Source organism: Poromitra crassiceps (genome assembly GCF_964638095.1).
Source record: "Poromitra crassiceps genome assembly, chromosome: 1".
Classification (NCBI taxonomy): Eukaryota; Metazoa; Chordata; class Actinopteri; order Beryciformes; family Melamphaidae; genus Poromitra; species Poromitra crassiceps.
The window spans coordinates 101,566,440-101,586,599 of NC_139623.1; the positions used below are offsets into that span (position 1 = coordinate 101,566,440).

The window sequence follows — 20,160 nt, forward strand, 5'->3', positions numbered from 1 at the left end:
TTCTGGCTGTAGTAGTGAATTGTTCAGAGACTACAAATGCCCTGCGGCCCTCTGCCTAAAGTGAGGGCAGGCCAGCACTTTTTCCAAATGCCTGCTTTCCATCCACCCTATCACCCTTGAGCAATCTAGTAAGAGAGTGGTGTCAGTGGAGGTTCAAAATGCATGACTCAGTAGAATAGCCAGGAAGGGGGCACGCGCTACGTTTGAATGCTAAAATAAAGCTGATAATTATTATTAATTAATACACAGGACAAGATGTTACTATCCCTTGTGCCAAAATCCGAGGAAAAACACATTTAGAAGCCCAATCCAGAATAAAACAAGCTAACAGGCTAACAAACTAATAAACAAGACACAAATCACCAGTTACCTACCCTAGCCAACAGCAGTATGAAGCATGTCATTGGGGTTTTCAAGTGGGCACCTTCCTTCACCGACGTTTCGTTAAGTTAGGCCCACGACACCTCAAGAAGGCTTAACGGTGTAATCCAGCGTCCTGGAAACACCCCCCTCCATGCTACCACCGCACAACTGCATATTACCTCACTATCTAAGCCTAGCTATCCAGGTCGGTTCGGTATGACATTCCTGACTACACCACCACTGTCAATGATTCAGCCCTGTTGATGCGGACCGTTAATCATGACCAACAACAAACAATCCCTAACTACACCACCACTGTCAATGATTCAGCCCTGTTGATGCGGACCGTTAATCATGACCAACAACAAACAATCCCTTAGCGAGCTCCCCAGCTAGCATGTTTCCTCCTTATCCACAGCCATTCACTTGCTCGTTCTGCTGCCTGAGACATGTTGCTAACCGCAAGTTTCAGGCTCCGTCCCCGAATGCCCAACTCAGTTAGTAAGGCAATAACGGACTTTGCCACAAAACCACGGCAGCCCACCTCTACAGGCCGCACTCGAGCCCTCCAACCTCGCTGCTCTGCCTCTGCTGCCATTTCAGCATACCTAGCTTTCTTGCGCTCATAAGCCTCCTCAACTCGATCTTCCCACGGGACTGTGAGTTCGATAAAATAAACTCTCTTCTCTACCTCAGACCACAGTAACAAGTCCGGACGTAGCCGGGTGCTAACTATATATGCTGGGATGACTAGCAGTTCATTCAAGTCAACCCTCATTTCCCAGGCTCCACCTACACTTAGCTGCCCTAACTTGTGCCTGACCTTAATTGGTCTAATCTTTTCTCCCTCACGTACAAATTTGATCTGTCTAGTCTCTTTGCTAGCAACTAGAGAATTTACTTCTAGCCGCTTTTCCTCAACTGCAGCTGCCAAACATTTCAACACCTGGTTGTGACGCCAGGTGTATCGCCCCTGGGAGAGACTGACCTTACACCCTGACAGTATATGCCTCAATGTACATACACTAGAACACAACGGGCAGGCACCATCCTCGCCCAACCACTGATTTAAGTTCTGGGGAGATGGCAGCACATCATAAGTAGCCCCTAGAATAAATCTAATTCTGCTGGCCTCCATGCTCCACAACTCTCTCCACTTCAACTTTCTCTTCTCTACACTCTCCCAGTTCACCCACTGCCCTTGCTTTGCCTGCGACACTGCCTTAGTACATCTTACTGCCTCCTCTTGCCTATGTACTTCTTCAACTACCATCTTCCTCTTTTCTATTACTGATGCCTTGTTCCACACAGGTTTCCCTATGCACAACCCTAAGCCTCCACGCCCATGCTGCACCTGACCTATGATATCCCTGTGTCTAAGAGCTGACTGTGCTTGCTGTACTGCCTCCTTTGGGTTCCACTTCCTCCCTGTTTTAACTGTGGGCGCTACACTCCTAACCACTGGATCCTTTGACTGAGTCAGAGTCATTTCCAGTCTAACCTTAGCACACTTGAACTCCTCTGTCAGGCTAGATAATGGCAATTCCAATATGCCTTTCCCATATAAGGCTACACTGCTTAGGCAGCGTGGGACTCCGAGCCATTTTCTAATGAATGAGTTAATCATCCTTTCTAGCTTTTCTACCTTTGAAAGGGGAACCTCATACACTGTCAGTGGCCACATCAACCGAGGCAACAATCCAAACTGCAAACACCACAACTTTAACTTTCCTGGGAGCCCTGACTTGTCTATACTTGAAATACCTTGAATCATTTCCTGCCTCACCTCCTCAAACTGTCCCTTATCACTGAGACTTGCATCATACCATCTTCCCAAACTCTTGACTGGTTTCTCTAATACTGTAGGCACCACCTCATCATTTATAACAAACTTCTTACCTACTACCCTCCCTTTAATGATTGAAATACTCCTGGACTTACTTGGCTTCACTTTCATTCTAGCCCACTGCAGATTACTATTTAACTTATCCAACAATCTGCTAGTACATGGAGCGGTTGACGTCATAGTCGTCATGTCATCCATGTATGCCCTAATTGGAGGGAGCCGCAGCCCTCCCTGCAGCCTTTCTCCACCCACTACCCATTTTGAAGCCCTAATAATGATCTCCATTGCCATGGTAAAAGCTAATGGGGAAATTGTACACCCTGCCATAATGCCTATCTCCAGCTGCTGCCAAGCTGTAGTGTACTCTGCTGTGGTAAAGCAGAGTTGAATATCTAAGAAGTAGGCTTTAACTAAGCTCTTTATACTACCTGGCACTCTAAAGAAATCAAAGGCCTCCCATAACAGACTATGCGGCACTGACCCGAAAGCATTAGCCAGGTCCAAGAATACTACATGCAGGTCTCTCTTCTCACGCTTAGCTGACTGGATTTGGTGCCAGATCATGCTGGTGTGCTCTAAGCACCCGGAGAAGCCGGGAATTCCAGCCTTTTGCACCGAAGTATCTATTAGCCTATTCTTTTCTAGATAACTAGACAGCCTCTGTGCCACAACACTAAAGAAAACCTTCCCTTCAACATTAAGTAGACTGATAGGTCTAAACTGACTTATCTCTAACGAGTCCCTTTCTTTAGGAATGAAGATTCCCCCTGCTCTACGCCACGCCTTAGGAATAACCTGCTTCTTCCAGACTACCTTCATCAGCTTCCATAGAAACTGCAACACATCTGGAGCACTCTTATACAGCCGGTAGGGGACTCCATTAGGACCCGGGGCTGAAGAGGCCCTTGCACGTCTCACTACTTCTTGAACTTCTTTCCACCTTGGTGGGCTATCATCACACTGGCTCTCTATTTCACCAATAGGTGGAATATCAGCTGGGACTGTCATCTCTCTAAACCTTTCCCTATCTTTGTGAACCTCCTCCAAATATTCCTCAAGCTTCTGCTTAGGTACCATAAGGCTACCATTCTTTTCCTTACTAAACAATGACTTCACAAATCTAAATGGATCCTTATAGAATGCTATTCTAGCTCTCTCTTTCTTTTTCCTATTTTTCCTAATGCTCTCTGCTCTTCTTAAAACTGCCAACCGATCCCTCACATCTGACTGCAAGCAATCAATGCCTTCCTTCTCAACCTCTGTAGCTTTCCTCCACTGCCTCTTAAGCTGTCTTCTCTCCTGGATAAGTCTATCTATCTCTTGTTGGCGCCTAGATTTAACTACCTCACCCTCTAGTTTCTTCCTTTTCTCAAAGACGCCAAACCTTTCCTTACCATAATCATAAATACAATCTCCCATTTTATCCAACTTACTCTCAGCAGTTCCTTTAAGCTTCTCTAACATCCTAACCAAATCACTATTGATATCTTCCCACTTCCTACTTTCCGCTGCACCTGGCCACTTAACTCTAGGCTTCTGACCGCTAATCTTCTCCCTTTTTGGCTGGCTGGCCTCTCTGCTTTCCTCGGTGCTAGGACCTGCCTCAACATCAGGGGTGCTGATGTCCTGCGAGCTGTGGGTTACTTCCTGTCGCTGGACTTCACCCGACTGACTTGATAAACTTCTTAAGAAATAATTATCAATGCGGGGTCCCTGTGTTCCCTCTACCAAGCACCTCTTCCTGCCTTGATGGATTCTAAGGCCCCTCAAAGTTGTTACCTTCTGCCAGCCACACAAGCAAACCTGACGCTTCTTTCCATCTACATCTGAACTAGTGGCTTCCACTGACATGTTTTCCCTACTCATAGTCAAGTCCGTTCCAGAGTCAATAACCGTGTCAACCATAGGTGAGTCATCTTCCGCCCCCGCTCTCGCAGACTCTAGGGGTGTTTTTTCATAATTCTGTTTCGTAGCAAGTTTGGGTGTAACCAATGGCCTATTGGCCTTGGCTACTGCCACAATGAGCAGCTAACCCATTGCAGCCCCGATGGGGTCTAATCCCTCCTGTCAGCTGTCTTTCCATGCTGTCACTAGGTCTTTCCCTAGTTGTCAGCTGCACTATTCACAACAGTCACTAGCCTAAGCTAGCTTTAGTATTAATTAATACACAGGACAAGATGTTACTATCCCTTGTGCCAAAATCCGAGGAAAAACACATTTAGAAGCCCAATCCAGAATAAAACAAGCTAACAGGCTAACAAACTAATAAACAAGACACAAATCACCAGTTACCTACCCTAGCCAACAGCAGTATGAAGCATGTCATTGGGGTTTTCAAGTGGGCACCTTCCTTCACCGACGTTTCGTTAAGTTAGGCCCATGACACCTCAAGAAGGCTTAACGGTGTAATCCAGCGTCCTGGAAACACCCCCCTCCATGCTACCACCGCACAACTGCATATTACCTCACTATCTAAGCCTAGCTATCCAGGTCGGTTCGGTATAATTTCAGTCTTTAAATATCTGACCCTTACAAAGTACATAACAAACTGTCCATATTGCTGCAACTCGACAGCGCTGCTTAATCCTGAACCTTACTTCCGGGAACTCATGAGAGTAAAATCCACATCTGAAATCCACTCCTCTGCCTCCAACCCCAGTAAACTGTTTTCCACCTCCTCCTCTCTCCTACCCCAGGGCTCCGTCCTGGGCCCCTCCCTTTTCCTTCTTTATATTAGATCTCTTGGCCATGTGATCTTGTCACATGGCTTTTCGTACCACTGTTATGCTGATGACACTCAGCTCTATCTCTCTTTCCCTCCTTCTGACCCCTAAATCGAGGCACGCCTCGCTGCATGTCTGAAAGACATTGTTACCTGGATGTCTGCCCACCACCTCAAATTGAATCTAGGCAAAACTGAGCTACCTTTCCTCCCAGGGAAAGACTGCCCTCTCACTGACCTTTCAATCTCCATTGACAACACTACTGTACTGCCCTCTGAAACAGTTAAGAACCTCGGGGTGATCCTTGATAACCAGATGTCCAACTTACCCCACATTGCACTGATTGCAGCGACTGCCCGCTCCTGTAGGTTCTCACTGGATAACATCGGCAAAATCCGTCCGTTTCTCACGAAGGACGCAACTCAACTCCTGGTCCAGGCACTTGTTATCTCCCGCCTCGACTATTGCAATGTTCTGTTGGCTGGGCTACATGCCTCGGCCACCCGACCTCTTCAGCTCATCCAAAATGCCGCAGCCCGTCTGGTGTTCAACCAACCTAAATTCTCTCATGTCACTCCTCTGTTCCACAACCTTCACTGGCTTCCCATCCCGGCATGCATCAAATTCAAGACACAGGTACTGGCCTACAGGGCAGTACACCAGACAGCCCCTCTGTATCTGCAATCTATGGTCAGGTTCCAACCATCGCATCGCTCCCTCCGCTCCTCCACCCGTCCAGATCGCCTCGCCCCTCCACCGCTACGTGGACTCAAAGGTCGCTCATCCCGATCGTGACTCTTTGCCTCCCTGGCGCCACAATGGTGGAATGAACTCGCCCTCTCGGTCAGATTGGCCGAATCACTACCTATTTTTCGTCGTAGACTAAAAACTCACCTGTTTGGGCTACCTGGACCCCTCTGGAACTGTCACCATTTCTTAAAAAAAAAAAAAAAAATACTAATGTATTCTATTCTAGATGTCTGACTGTCATTAATTGTGTTTCATGCTGTTCTCTGTGCTCTTGATGAGATGGGATATTGATGTGATATATAGATGTGATATTGTAAGTCGCTTTGGAGAAAAGCATCTACTAAATGACATAATGTAATGGAAAAAAAATGGGTCCATTGGAGTGAATGGCGTTGTCGCGACTCTTCGGCTCTGCAGTGCACCTTCACCTTTGACCCTAGCCTCGACGTGCCTCGACGCGAGACTCAGCCTTCATTCTTTATTCTGAGTCTCGACTTAGCAACCTGATGCTGCCTTCCAGACACCTGGGACGTGGGTGTTTCCCACCCTCCACCTCCAAAGCATTCCAGAGCACAAAGGCAAAACGCAAGCAAGAAACATGGCGGACCACGAGAAACTTTTTTTTGTTTGGCAAATAGCAAGACAGCCTAACAACGAGCAGAGCACCCTCCTTGCATATTTAAAAGAAAATGAGGAGCAGCAACGACACATAAGGTAACAGACTCTATTATACATTTTATTTAGGCACTTAATACTTTGGACTATATACTCCATGGCCGTTCCAGCGCACTTTTCCTAATAGGAGGCCAGAAAATCCGAAGGTCCCGGTTGTCTGGAAGGCAGCATCATTCCACTGCAGGCTCGGCTAAAATGGGTGCAAGCGACACACACGTTATCAATCACAATAAAACTGATCCAAGATTTGGGTCCCATGGTATTCCCAAATATTGCATAGTTTCTAAGACCGCGCCCTTATTCACATGCCAGAGCCGAAGCTCAAAATTGTAAACAGTGCATTAGGCTACACCCTCCCAACTACTGAGCACCCAACCGATACATCCGGCGCTGTGGAGCAGTTGAACCCGAAATGACACAGCCGAAGAAGGCTGTATTTGAGCTTAAACTTTGGCTCTGGCATGTGAATAGGGGCTCGGAAACTATGCAATTTGGGAATACCATGGGACCCAAATCTTGGATAACAACATTGTGTTGGAGGTGGGTACAGTTTTATTGTGATTAATAACGTGTATGTCGCTTGCAGCCATTTTAGCCGAGCCTGCAGTTGGCTGAGGGGTTGCTAAGTCGAGACAGAACGTCATATTTTTTTCCTTTTCTGTATTTGTTCACAGCTTTGATCGTGTAGCCTATGTTAATGTGTTACGCTTATATTTATTGCTGACATTTATATTCATCTTGCAGCATTTTTGTCAGTCATCAGCCCTAGACTACTCGGTGCTCTATAGGTTTATGTTTCTTATTCCTATTTCTTATTGTTGTTATTATTATTATGCCATGTTGCCTTTATGTAAACATTGTAGTGTGTGTGTGGAGGGGGGCTGAATAGTGTATACATGCCATTGCTTAGCCTATTTTTCCCTGACACATTTTATACTTTATTTTGAAGGCAATATCGCCACACTTCTGGTCTTGTTCTAGCCAACTCTGGCAGCATGATGCAGCTGGCCTTTGTCCGTTCCAATGGGGAGAGTGGCGTTTACCCCGCCCTGATGGGTCCCTGCATCTAATCACCAGTAGCTCTAGTAACAACAGAGCTGATAAACAATTGAGCCTGCAAAACATACAAAGATACTGAATTGTGAGCCTATATCATACCAACGGAGGCTAGGCCTCAATAATCTGAAGAACCAGCACTACAGCCTAATATTCCTATAGGGAGAGTGTCTGTAGGCTACTCCATATTCTCAGTGAGCAATTTCTGTCTATTTGTCATAGACATCTAAGCTAATTTCAGTTGAAATTTAGTTGAAATTGGCGGAGCTAATAGACGTCGTAGCTTAGATGATGTTTGAACGTTGTTCAAAGACATTCAAACAACGTCTAAGCTAAGTCCTAGACATGTATTAGCTCCGCCAATTTCAACTACATTTATACTCAAATTAGTCTAGACGGTAAAACAAAATATTTTCAACGGTCATGTTCTAAAGGGCGGTTTTGCTTATTTTCAACCAGCTTTGTTCCAAAATTAGTAGTATGACAATGAACAATGTCTAACTTCCCTACATGTCGCCTGCAACTGAGACCACTCCAGATGGAGGAGATTTGCAGGCAGGGGCGGTTCACAGGCAAGACTGAGGAAAGTTAGACATTGTTCATTGGAAAAGAGTAAAGATTTTGGAACGATACAAAGCTGGTTGAAAATCTCCAAAGTCGTCCTTTAATGTAGCCTAATAACAGTGAATACTCAGTTTGCACACAGTTGTAGCATCACTTTTTTATTTTGAATTTTAAACCTTAAATTATTAGAAAGATGAAATTATACAATACTGAAGTAGTAGTAAGAGATATTTTATTGTAGTGCCAATAAAATATTTTGGCCCAGAATTCCGTTAATGAAGGGCAGAACCAGAAGGCATGAGGATCCTACTTCTTTTCTACATGGTGTAATTCATCCAGCATCCCAGGCAGGGTTGTCCGTGTTCAAGCACCATGATTGGCCCGATGGTCCAACCCTGCCCCATGTAGCTCATTGGAGCCCGGTTTTTATCAGTAAGTTTCAATATACTAATCAGTTGTAAATAATCTACACACCAAGGCAGAAATACTGCCTAACTTCAAAAACACCAAACTCCGTCAGCAGGGCAAAACTATTTGTACCTGTAGTCATAGAATCCCTCACCTTGTCATCTTTGACCAAGTTTTTCTCTCCAATGGGATCCATCCTTGCATCCAGTGTTGTCCACTAAAGGGAAAGAAAATGTATCACAGCACACATAGGGTCAAATTAATATTGACGTTAAAGGTCAGGCATTAAGTTCTACCACACTACCATTATTAGGGCAATACCATTATTACATGAATCTTAAACGCCTGACACGGCATGCCTACAAGGAAAAGTAAGATCTGGAGAGAAACTCTAATTTGCTTTGCTCAGATGGAGGTACAATAGTAGCATACTAGTGTAAGTACAATAGTAGCGTACTAGTGTAAGTATAGTAGCGTACTAGTGTAAGTACAATAGTAGCGTACTAGTGTAAGTATAGTAGCGTACTAGTGTAAGTACAATAGTAGCATACTAGTGTAAGTACAATAGTAGCATACTAGTGTAAGTACAATAGTAGCATACTAGTGTAAGTACAATAGTAGCGTACTAGTGTAAGTATAGTAGCGTACTAGTGTAAGTACAATAGTAGCATACTAGTGTAAGTACAATAGTAGCATACTAGTGTAAGTACAATAGTAGCATACTAGTGTAAGTACAATAGTAGCGTACTAGTGTAAGTATAGTAGCGTACTAGTGTAAGGGCTGTAGAATGGTTGCTCATAGGCTGAAGAACAGCAGTCACACCAGGCTCCAGGATGTGCACATAAAGAGAAGCACAGTATGGGGACAATTGCTACTCACACAGTAGCAGGCTCTCAGTCCCCATCACAGAGGTTCCCCATCTTGTGTGTGTGTGTGTGTTAAAATAATCATAACAAAATACTGATATAAATAAAGCATTCACAAAATTCGATCTTTTTTTCCCCTTCAAAGAAAGACCAGGTATGTTGTACCTTGGTTATGTGTGGGCGATATGGCAAATGGATGAAACTCCCAAAAAGTTGGCGTATCCCTTTAAGTACAAGGACTGTACCAATAAAAGACAATGTTTTTTTTATTGTACCAATAAAAGACATATACATCTGCGTGATTCTGATCGATCACCTGCAGCAGGTTCCAATTTAAAAAATCCAGCTCATACAGCTCATCCACCTCACACACCAAGTTGTTTCATTTGACAGTAGTGCTATCAGTTATGAAACAGATAATGTGCCTTTATCCTGAGAAATACCTTCCTGTACTCGTAGTCACCTTTTCCATTTTTCTCCCATTTATTCTCTGGGGAGCAGTGTTTCTACCTGATGCAAGTTTGAGTCAGTTGCTCATTTTCACAAATATTGATTGATTGTCCTAGGCTATTCACCTTATGTAGAAGAGACAGTCTGGCCTGAGACTAACAGGAAGTGTAAACACAATTGGACGTTCTGATTGTGTTTACACTTCCTGTGACTCATAAACCTAGTCTGACTCATAATGTGAGTCAAACTAGGTTTGACCAGGAGAGTCAGACTAGTTTGAGCAGGTAAAACAGCCGGCGTTTTGAACAGGAAGTCGTGACACAATGGGTCAAGTGGGCGGGGCTACATAAGGTGAATAGGGAGTGATGAAGCTGCAGACTGCATGCCAAATGAGACAAGTTCCAAAATAGCATATTTTTCCCACATACTCACTGTGAACTGCTACCATCCACTGACTAAATTCAGCATGAAAGATTTTCAAAAAATCAAACAGCTGGTGTATACTTTTTCACAGCACTGCCACTTAGTGGGTTTAGAATGAGACGCATGGGTATGATACTTTCTGTTGTACCTTCATGCCACCTAGAGGCAAACTGGTATTTTGAACATGAGAAAGGATCAAGAAAATGCAGTTGCTGTTGCTACATGCTTTGACTGTATTACATAACCTTCAAACATTAACAAATATGAATCCGTTGAATATGAACGCCCATTAAATATTCAAACAATTTTGAACTTTTCCTCACACATATCCATAACATGCTGCAACCTCTTGCATCTGAGCATAATAGACAAGAAACTAAATTAAAATAGTCAACTTAGGAAATACATCAAGCTTAATTATTTGTCTAAATGTCAAATTCAATCAAATGAATTAGTTTTGAGCCAATATCTCAAAATGGACAATCAAGAACAAAGTCAGTTTGCACTTTATCATTCAAGTTTCATATTTCAAAGGCAAATTGTGCATGTGCATCCCAGAAGCATGGTTTGATTCATGTGTCAGTGGTTGCCATGATTTCTTTCCCTTTTCTTTTAGAATTTTGCTCACTAAATACGTCACCAATGATCAATCAAGTACATTAACATCTAATGAAAACTATAAAGTATGAATGAGTGTTTATGAATGTACCATCTAGGTGTTATGAAGCTCTTGTTTAGAAACATGTTCTTGTAAAGGCGTACAATTATAATCATATATACAGGCTGCATTACTTTTCATCTAACTTACTACTGCTGCTGCTGCTGCTGCTACTGCTACTACTACTACTTAGCAACTGTAAAACATGAAAGACAACTGCATTGTTACATGACAAGCTTCATTTTATTGTCTTCCATGGATGAAAACAGAAACTGCGTGAATGGTCGTCACATGCAATACAAAAATATGAATTTTTTTACATAACATAAAAAACATGTATTGGATCATTCTAAAAAAAATGTACAGTTTTTATACAGGATTTTGTACATGAAAAAATATAAATATATATACATCTGTGATAGGGAGAGCAGTACCTATTCAAAAATGTCATGATGTATTGTAGATATAAAATGTTTATACAAATATTAAAAGAATCATGTTAATTTGCTGTACATTAAATAATGTATATACATGACATACCATTATATTTGCAACACAACATTTACTGCAGTCTTTCACAAAAAACCAACCCTACTTGTTCCAACACAGTACGCAGTCACGCACGCACGCACGCAGGCACACACACACACACACACACACACACACACACACACACACACACACACACACACACACACACACAAATACAAGCAGACCAACTGAAGCCAGCAATCACAAACAGTATACACACAAGCGCACACAAGAGGTAATGTTTTAGGAAGATATAGGACACTTTCCTGCCAGTTTCCTGATTTATCTGTTTTTTTGCGCAGAGAATGAAATTAGTCAAACTTCTTGAGGGGAGGATCTTTCTAAACAACTCATATTATTATAAGGTGCGCTTTACACTTTAATGGATGGACACCATTCATTGAATGAAAAAGGGCCTTTGATCATAAATAACCAGCATTATTCAATTCCCAAGTAGCTTGTAAATGAGGAAGGTCCTTCATAATTTTTTTCATCATCACTTTTCACTAACTGTCAGTTGGCATACAGTAGTATTCATGATGATTCTTCATCAGTGCACCACTTTCAAATGTATCCAATCACTTGTGAATTTATCAGATTATATTCCAACAAGACGAAATACAAGTCAACATCTCACACTGCCCAAGCCTCTGACACCCCTTTGAATTCAGTCCTTGGGGGGGGGGGGGGGGGGGGGGGGGGGGGCACAGGAAGGAAACACTGCAAATATGATTAATCAAAACCAAACCAAACAAAGTAACCCCCCAAAAAGACAATTTGTAATTATTATTTTTTTACTGTGGACAAAGTGCATATTGTGTCCAGGCAGATGTGGGCTGCATGGTAACCGTCTCAGCTCATGCCATCATAGAACCATATACAACTGAGGGAGAGGCGGTTGGTTTGGAGGACATCGCTCAAGCAGCCTGTCAAACGTGTGTCAAAACCTCAGGGGAAAACATGAGTGAGAATGCACAGGTGCATTTGGTACTGGGGTCCATTTAATGTCCAGCAAAGAGTGTGTGTGTGTGTGCGCGCGCGTGTGTCTGTGTGTCTGCGTGTGTGTGTGTGTGTGAGAGAGAGAGAGAGAGAGAGAGAGAGAGAATGCCATGTAGTCACGGGCCCAGCAAAAGTAAGCACATGACAGCAGCACAGAGGAGGGGAGTGGGCCAAAGACAGAGCAGCCGTTAGCGGGAACGAGCACAGCACACCAGTCAGTCTCTCAGCACAGATCCCACAAGCCATTTCTCACAAGCCTCACAGTCCAAAAAGAATTACAGAAAGAAAACAAAAACGAAGGCAGAGAGATTTCAGATGAAGGAAGAGAAGCATAAGGGGGGGGGGGACCACGGCGTCACCCCGCCACGCTTCAGTCCACCGGTCCTTCAGTCCAGCGGTCCTCTCTTCCCCAAGGAGAAAACTCAACGCGGTTAGACATGGAAGATCAGACTTTGTGGTTTTAGTGGAAGCAAGTGTCTGTTTCAGGCAGAGGCAATGCTTTGATCAATCCTCTAAAGAGTTAAGGATTCAGGAGCATGCAAGGCAGAGCCAGGCTTTGTTTTGCATTGCTTATGTTTTCAGAGTGACTGCTACAACCTAGATTAGACAAGAGATAAAGAACAGACAGAAAGCAGAAAAGGGAGACACAAACGTTAGACAGTTAGTGAAAGTCAAAAAGGCTTACATTGAGAAAGGGTGATTTGAAAAGGAGCAAGATGTTATTTTATAGATAGAGATAGTTAAAATGGCAATGGATACACGGTTCAGTCCATTTTATCACTCTGTACAAGCAGAGCCATTCAACTGGCTTGCATTGTACTCTTTTAAGAGGCTCCCCTCCAACCTGATGCTGGCATCCCTCCCATCATTGTTACATGTACTGGCTGAAGCTCTCATTTGACTCTGAAGTGCCTCATTGAAGTCTAGCTTGTCGGTTTGACTGATATGAAAAATTAAAATAAAGGGGTTTCACATCGTCTTAGCGCAAACAGGACAGAGGTAGAGGTTTCTAAAGAGCAAATCATGGGCAGGATGCAGAAACAAACAGGACAGAGGTAGAGGTTTCTAAACAGCAAATCATGGGCAGGAGGCAGAAACAAACAGGACAGAGGTAGAGGTTTAAGAGCAAATCATGGGCAGGAGGCAGAAACAAACAGGACAGAGGTAGAGGTTTCTAAACAGCAAATCATGGGCAGGAGGCAGAAACAAACAGGACAGAGGTAGAGGTTTCTAAACAGCAAATCATGGGCAGGAGGCAGAAACAAACAGGACAGTGGTAGAGGTTTAAGAGCAAATCATGGGCAGGAGGCAGAAACAAACAGGACAGAGGTAGAGGTTTCTAAAGAGCAAATCATGGGCAGGAGGCAGAAACAAACAGGACAGTGGTAGAGGTTTAAGAGCAAATCATGGGCAGGAGGCAGAAACAAACAGGACAGAGGTAGAGGTTTCTAAACAGCAAATCATGGGCAGGAGGCAGAAACAAACAGGACAGAGGTAGAGGTTTCTAAACAGCAAATCATGGGCAGGAGGCAGAAACAAACAGGACAGAGGTAGAGGTTTCTAAACAGCAAATCATGGGCAGGAGGCAGAAACAAACAGGACAGAGGTAGAGGTTTCTAAAGAGCAAATCATGGGCAGGAGGCAGAAACAAACAGGACAGAGGTAGAGGTTTCTAAAGAGCAAATCATGGGCAGGAGGCAGAAACAAACAGGACAGAGGTAGAGGTTTCTAAAGAGCAAATCATGGGCAGGAGGCAGAAACAAACAGGACAGAGGTAGAGGTTTCTAAAGAGCAAATCATGGGCAGGAGGCAGAAACAAACAGGACAGAGGTAGAGGTTTCTAAAGAGCAAATCATGGGCAGGAGGCAGAAACAAACAGGACAGAGGTAGAGGTTTCTAAAGAGCAAATCATGGGCAGGAGGCAGAAACAAACAGGACAGAGGTAGAGGTTTCTAAACAGCAAATCATGGGCAGGAGGCAGAAACAAACAGGACAGAGGTAGAGGTTTAAGAGCAAATCATGGGCAGGAGGCAGAAACAAACAGGACAGAGGTAGAGGTTTCTAAACAGCAAATCATGGGCAGGAGGCAGAAACAAACAGAACAGAGGTAGAGGTTTCTAAAGAGCAAATCATGGGCAGGAGGCAGAAACAAACAGGACAGTGGTAGAGGTTTCTAAACAGCAAATCATGGGCAGGAGGCAGAAACAAACAGAACAGAGGTAGAGGTTTCTAAAGAGCAAATCATGGGCAGGAGGGAGACATGGAAAATGGACAGTGTGAAAGTGAAGATCAATGGAAGTCATGTAAAGAAATGTGTGCATGGAGTCATGGGGCCGCAGCAAAGTGGGTGAGAGAGGATCAAATCTATCCTCATGTAGAAATGTCCAGGGTAATTATCTGTATACCAGTGGAGAGGATCACAGCTAAGATATCAACTCAAAATATTGCATGTAAACAATTGCCCTTATTCTCACATAGGTTAGTTTGTGGTCCCTCCCTGACTAAAAAAAGGAGTGAGAAGCCACTGCACCATATGGGACCCGAAAACACATGATACAAACCACAGGGTCTTTACATGCCATGCTTTCATATGAATGTCATGGTTCAGTGCAAAATGAATATGAGGGGTTAAACCTATACCCCCTCCCCTCCTCTCAACCATGCCTACTGCCTTCCCATTACCCTCCCTCCCTAGGATACATACTCTGCAGACTTCCAGAAGTGTCCTGGGTGGGAAAGCCTGCGGTTGAGTTTTGGCAGCTTCTCCAGCATGTCGGCCAGCTGGGTGAAGGTAGGCCTCTCTCTCAGGTCATACGCCCAGCAGGCAGACAGGATCTCCTGGAGGGAGCGACACACTTCATGTCAACGCACCTGGCAAAAGCACTGATCCAGACGTTTACTGAGAAATGATCATCTGTCTAACACGTTTATCAGCTGATCCAGACGTTTACTGAGAAATGATCATCCGTCTAAAGGTCCTTACACATCAAGAGCGATGCGAATATACGGCACGAAATTGCGATGCGAGTTTTGACCCACCTGTCAATCACAGGCACAGATGTGTACACGTCGGAAGCGAATTTCTGAAAAATCGACCGTGGTTCGAAAAAATAAACGCCGCAATAACGCTCAGCGAAACTTCGCTGTTGGTATGCACGGTTGCATTGACTGATATAGGTTTGGAAAATATTATTGACGTGCAAATTAATCGCACGAAGAAAACGCTCCTGATGTGTAAGGACCTTAAGGCTGCGTTTCCCAAATAAGAAGCTTCTTAAGGAGTTAAGAAGGCTCCAAAGAAGTGTTTCCCAAACGCCTTCTTAACAGCCTTCTTAACACATAGCTAAAGAAGGCTCTTAAGAAGGGTTCTGTGAAAGGTGCTACTGTATATAAATCCACAACATTCTTATTATAAAAGGAATCCATTCTGATTAGAGGAATATAGCCTACGGTAAAACATTTAAAACACAAGTAACCATATTACGTAGAGGAGAGTGTTCCCCAATTTTAAACACTAAAGGGTGCATGAAAGAAAGGAAAAAGGGAAAAACACAACAGTGGACACTATTATCTCCTTTTGCCTGACGCGGCTGAATCTGCGAGTGTTTCGTCGTTAAAGCCCCATTCAGCAACTTTTCCAAGTTTTGCTATTGGGGAAACTGCGCCCTCTGCGTGCAATAGTATCGATATCGATATCGCCGTTCAAAGTCAACAAAACACAGCGGCAGAAAGCTCTATGTACATGTTGTGACATCGGGTACTCACCACGTGATGAAATAATAATCCATAGTTACGTGAAACGTCATTTTCGTAGCAAATTCGCACCGAGTTACTTCCTTGTTTTCATGAAGACAGCGCTTCCGCTATACAGCGCATGCGCGCATCTTGCCTCCGGGACGCTGGCACAAAAGTGCTTAGTCCCAGCAGAGGCCTTTGGAGGGCGGTGTGTGACCAATAGAGGTGACAATCTCCCTGTTACAAGTCACTGTACCATCTTCAATGACTAAAAAGCTGTTATATTAAGGTGAAAAAGTTACTGATTGGGGCTTTAAGAAGGCGTTAAGGATGCCCCAGACCCTTCTTACAAAACCTTAACGAAAGATCATCTCTTAGGCTAAGAAGCAATCGGGAAACGCGTTGGCTTCTTACGGGAGCCTTAAGAAGGGTCAAAGAAGCTTCTTAGCGCTAAGAAGCTTTTGGGAAACGCAGCCTAACACGTTTATCACCTGATCCAGACGTTTACTGAGAAATGATCATCTGATCCAGATGTTTACTGAGAAATTATCATCTTTCTAACACGTTTATCAGCTGTCTAACACGTTTGTCATCTAACACGTTTATCAGCTGCCAAACCTCTGAGTCAGCGGAACATGACAGATTAATTTGCCTTGAAAAGCTGAATAAAGGACTGCAGGATTGACACACATTCATGCTTTGGCTGACACTCACTGTGACCTCCTTGCCAAGGCTGATCTCCGCCAAGACCTTCTTTATGCCCTCTCCACTCCCCACCTGCCAGATGATAGCCTCCACAGACTGATTGGTGATTGGCCAGTCTCTGGCTTGGAGCTCATACCAAATGGTGCTAAAAGGGGGCAAACAGCAGTTTGATTATTCCGTAATAAAAAAAAAACGTGTATTTCAGTACACTGTTAGTATACTTATTTAAAGCAAAATAAATAAATGAATGAAAAAAAAGTTATACTTTTATTTTGCTTTTGTTGTACTTTTTGTTGTTTTTGTACTTTAATACTACTTAGACTTGTTAGATTTCTTCAACAATACTACAGTATAAGTATACTTTAATTAACTTAAAAGTGGCAAAATTAAGCCATTCAAATAAACATTAGCAGTACACTTTTAGTATTTGTGTGAGTCAACCTCAAGTATACAAAGGTACACAGATATAAACTCAATTCCTCTAAAGTTATTTACCTTAGTTAACTTATTATTAAAGTTAACTTTAATTATACCTACAAATATACTCTATAAACTAAAAAAAATAGAGAATTTCAGTCTCAGCAAGTAACAAAATAGTACACTTTAAAGTAAACAAATAGTTGACCAAAGTTAGTAGGCTACATTTCTTATACTTACATTTACGTCAAGTTGACTATGTTTATGTAAGGACGTGTCTGTTAATTGGTAAAAAAAAAAGTGCTTCTCAGTCATAGAAGCAGGTACAACAGAACAGTAGTCCTGGTGCTTAAACTGAGTTTCTAAGTGCCTGAGTGTGACAGCTCACCCAAAGGCATACACGTCGGCTGCAGTGGAGAAAGGAAGGCGGTCCTCGTTTCCGGGGCTCATCCTGCGCACGATCTCTGGCGCCAGGTAACAGATCCAGCCATGTGGAAGCCTCAGCTTGTTCTCACGCCTGTGAGGGCAGGAAAACACAAACATTAACCGCCAACCAACAACAAAGCCGTCAATACAGAGTTGTTCACAAAGGACCTGGATTGGATTGGATTTATTTGACAATTATAAAAAGCTATGTATACATCTACCCAGCAGGCATACTGTATATACAATTAAAAATCATCCAGGTTAAAAACACAATAAAGATATGTATACATCTGCCCAGCAGGAATACATACAATAAAACATCACCCAGGTTAAAAACACAATAAAGATATGTATACATCTGCCCAGCAGGAATACATACAATTAAAAATCATCCAGGTTAAAAACACAATAAGGCCAAAAGGCTTATTTCCATTGTGGAACTCTGGGGATAGGGAGTGGGATGGGGTATGGTGGGTTTCCTATGATCAATCTTTACAAACCCCAGATTAGTCATATCAGTGTCATTGTGATATTCAAATGGCTTCTCACTCAATGCATTAGCAGAAATGTGTGGGTACAGTAACAGTACATGTGCAACTACTGTGTGACCTGCACCTACTCTCTGTCAAGCAATACACAAAGCAAGAATAAAAGCAGCAGCTTCCTTGTCCTTGTGCCTGAAATTACTGGGGTATGCAATTGCACAAGATCAGTACTATCAGGGGAGCTCAGTCTTAGCAAAAACACATGGCTGCCAAGCGAGATGCCTGCAGGATTAGAGCAATACAAATCACTGGACATCCCCAGGTAAAAGCAGTGCTGTGTGCGCACTGCGCAGCAGTGTAGCTGAGGCTGTGGTTTTTCGCTCAAGCAGTGTTCTTACCTCCCCTCCTGGACGACACCAGAGATCCCAAACAGCCCAAAGTCTGTGATCACCACCTTATTGGTGTCATGAAAAACATTCTTTGACTTCAAGTCCTTGTGAACAATGCCTTTGGCGTGCAGGTAGCCCATTCCCTGTAGTGGAACACAAACAGTGCATGAAGCATAGTCATATAGTGCAGGGTCTCAGTCAGACTGTGGAAAGTGGTTGATTGAGATGTGCATGTTTCAGCTGTTCCTATTCAGACTTGGACAAGTCACACTGAAGATTTGTTTGCAAAAAAAATGTCATCCCCATTCGGTATGGATTTTTCTCCCACTCATGTCTTATTCTTTTAATAGTAGCCAGCCGCTTCTTTTCACCTGCTTTTGGTGAGGGGTTTCTATATGAAGGAAACCCCCAGGGGGCACAGGGAGAACATGCAAACTCCACACAGAAAGGCCCTTTTTTGACGACCCCACCCGGGTGGTGGGCACTCGAGGACATGCGGACGGGCACGCACTCCTTCGGCGCTCACAGCGTCCCAGGTGGGAATCGAACCCAGGACCTTCTAGCTGTGAGGCGACAGCGCTACCACTGCGCCACCGTGCCCCCCTCACTCATTACATGTTGTTTTACTGGCGCATTGCCTTTACATGCAAATACCATGCACATGAAGTCTGATTTGGTAACATACATTTTAAAGACTCATGTGGTCAGACCCAATGTCTTACGTCAGCACGCTTCCAGCAACGGAGGGTCTGAATGACGTTTCCGGGTTTTGCCATAGGAATTCCTATGGTAAAATCTGATTGGCTGGGCTGTTATGTAAGTCTGGCTCTCTGTGTGCATTGTTCAAAATGTACTGTACCGCCCCACGAGTTGCATCACGCCGTCCGTGGTTGGTCAATTCATATGTCTGTCACGCATTTTGTTTTGGTCTTAGGGGGCTGCCCTTAGCTACTTTTCAAGAGTTGTGCACCAGATGTAGATATCTATCTACGGCTAGCTAATGCCAGACAATACATTTGATAACATTAGATGACTTAAGCTATGTGCCTATAGGAAACTAGTGAAAATAAGTTTAATAGGTGAGTTTCTTAATGGCAGCTGCTTTCTACTCAACTCACTGACAAGCCACTCACCCGTGGCACTGCTCATTCACTAGAAAATGTGTGCTCCAATAGCATTGCTCATTGCATTGAAACACTTGTTATGGCCATGTCGACATCACACACAACTTGAATGTTTATTTTATGTTGTGTGTAGCCACATGCACGCAGCTGATGGCGCCGATGACATTTGGAAAGCAATACAATGGAGTCGGCCTTTGATGGTGAGTATTTGTGCGTAAGCATCGAACCAATATATTCTTTCTTTGATGTCTGTTCATTGCCACTAAGGACTGCATCAGGCAGCGAGAGACGCAACCTATCAGCAGGATAGAAAGGGCACATGTTAGCCGGAGTAACACCAGAGGAGTTATGCCTGTGTGATCTGGCACATCTGCAAATCACGGGAGCAGCTCAACTAGAGGCTATCGATGTGCAAACACTCGGCGTCTGTTAAACTCAGCAGATTTAATTACTATTTGGCACCCTGTGTGTCCTTCATCATGTTTTCTTCATTGTGGAAAGTCATCAAATTGCTTTAAGTAAATAACACTCCAATTATTCAGAGGCCAATCAACAGGGTTACACAG

The 20,160-nt window shown here is 43.6% G+C and overlaps 1 protein-coding gene across 6 annotated transcripts in view; it reads right to left on the bottom strand.

Moving 5' to 3' along the window:
• Nucleotides 1-15,004: 15,004 nt before the first annotated feature.
• The window catches only part of ksr1a (kinase suppressor of ras 1a), a gene marked incomplete at both ends in the record, with an annotated part of 66,482 nt that continues 61,326 nt past the window's right edge, over nucleotides 15,005-20,160 (bottom strand). For all 6 annotated transcript variants that reach the window (XM_083649520.1, XM_083649515.1, XM_083649519.1 and 3 more), the window contains 4 exons: nucleotides 15,005-15,151; nucleotides 16,763-16,898; nucleotides 17,559-17,687; nucleotides 18,480-18,613. In XM_083649520.1, the coding sequence (XP_083505646.1) occupies nucleotides 15,005-15,151; nucleotides 16,763-16,898; nucleotides 17,559-17,687; nucleotides 18,480-18,613 (546 nt within the window). The remainder of the gene's footprint in view (nucleotides 15,152-16,762; nucleotides 16,899-17,558; nucleotides 17,688-18,479; nucleotides 18,614-20,160) is intronic.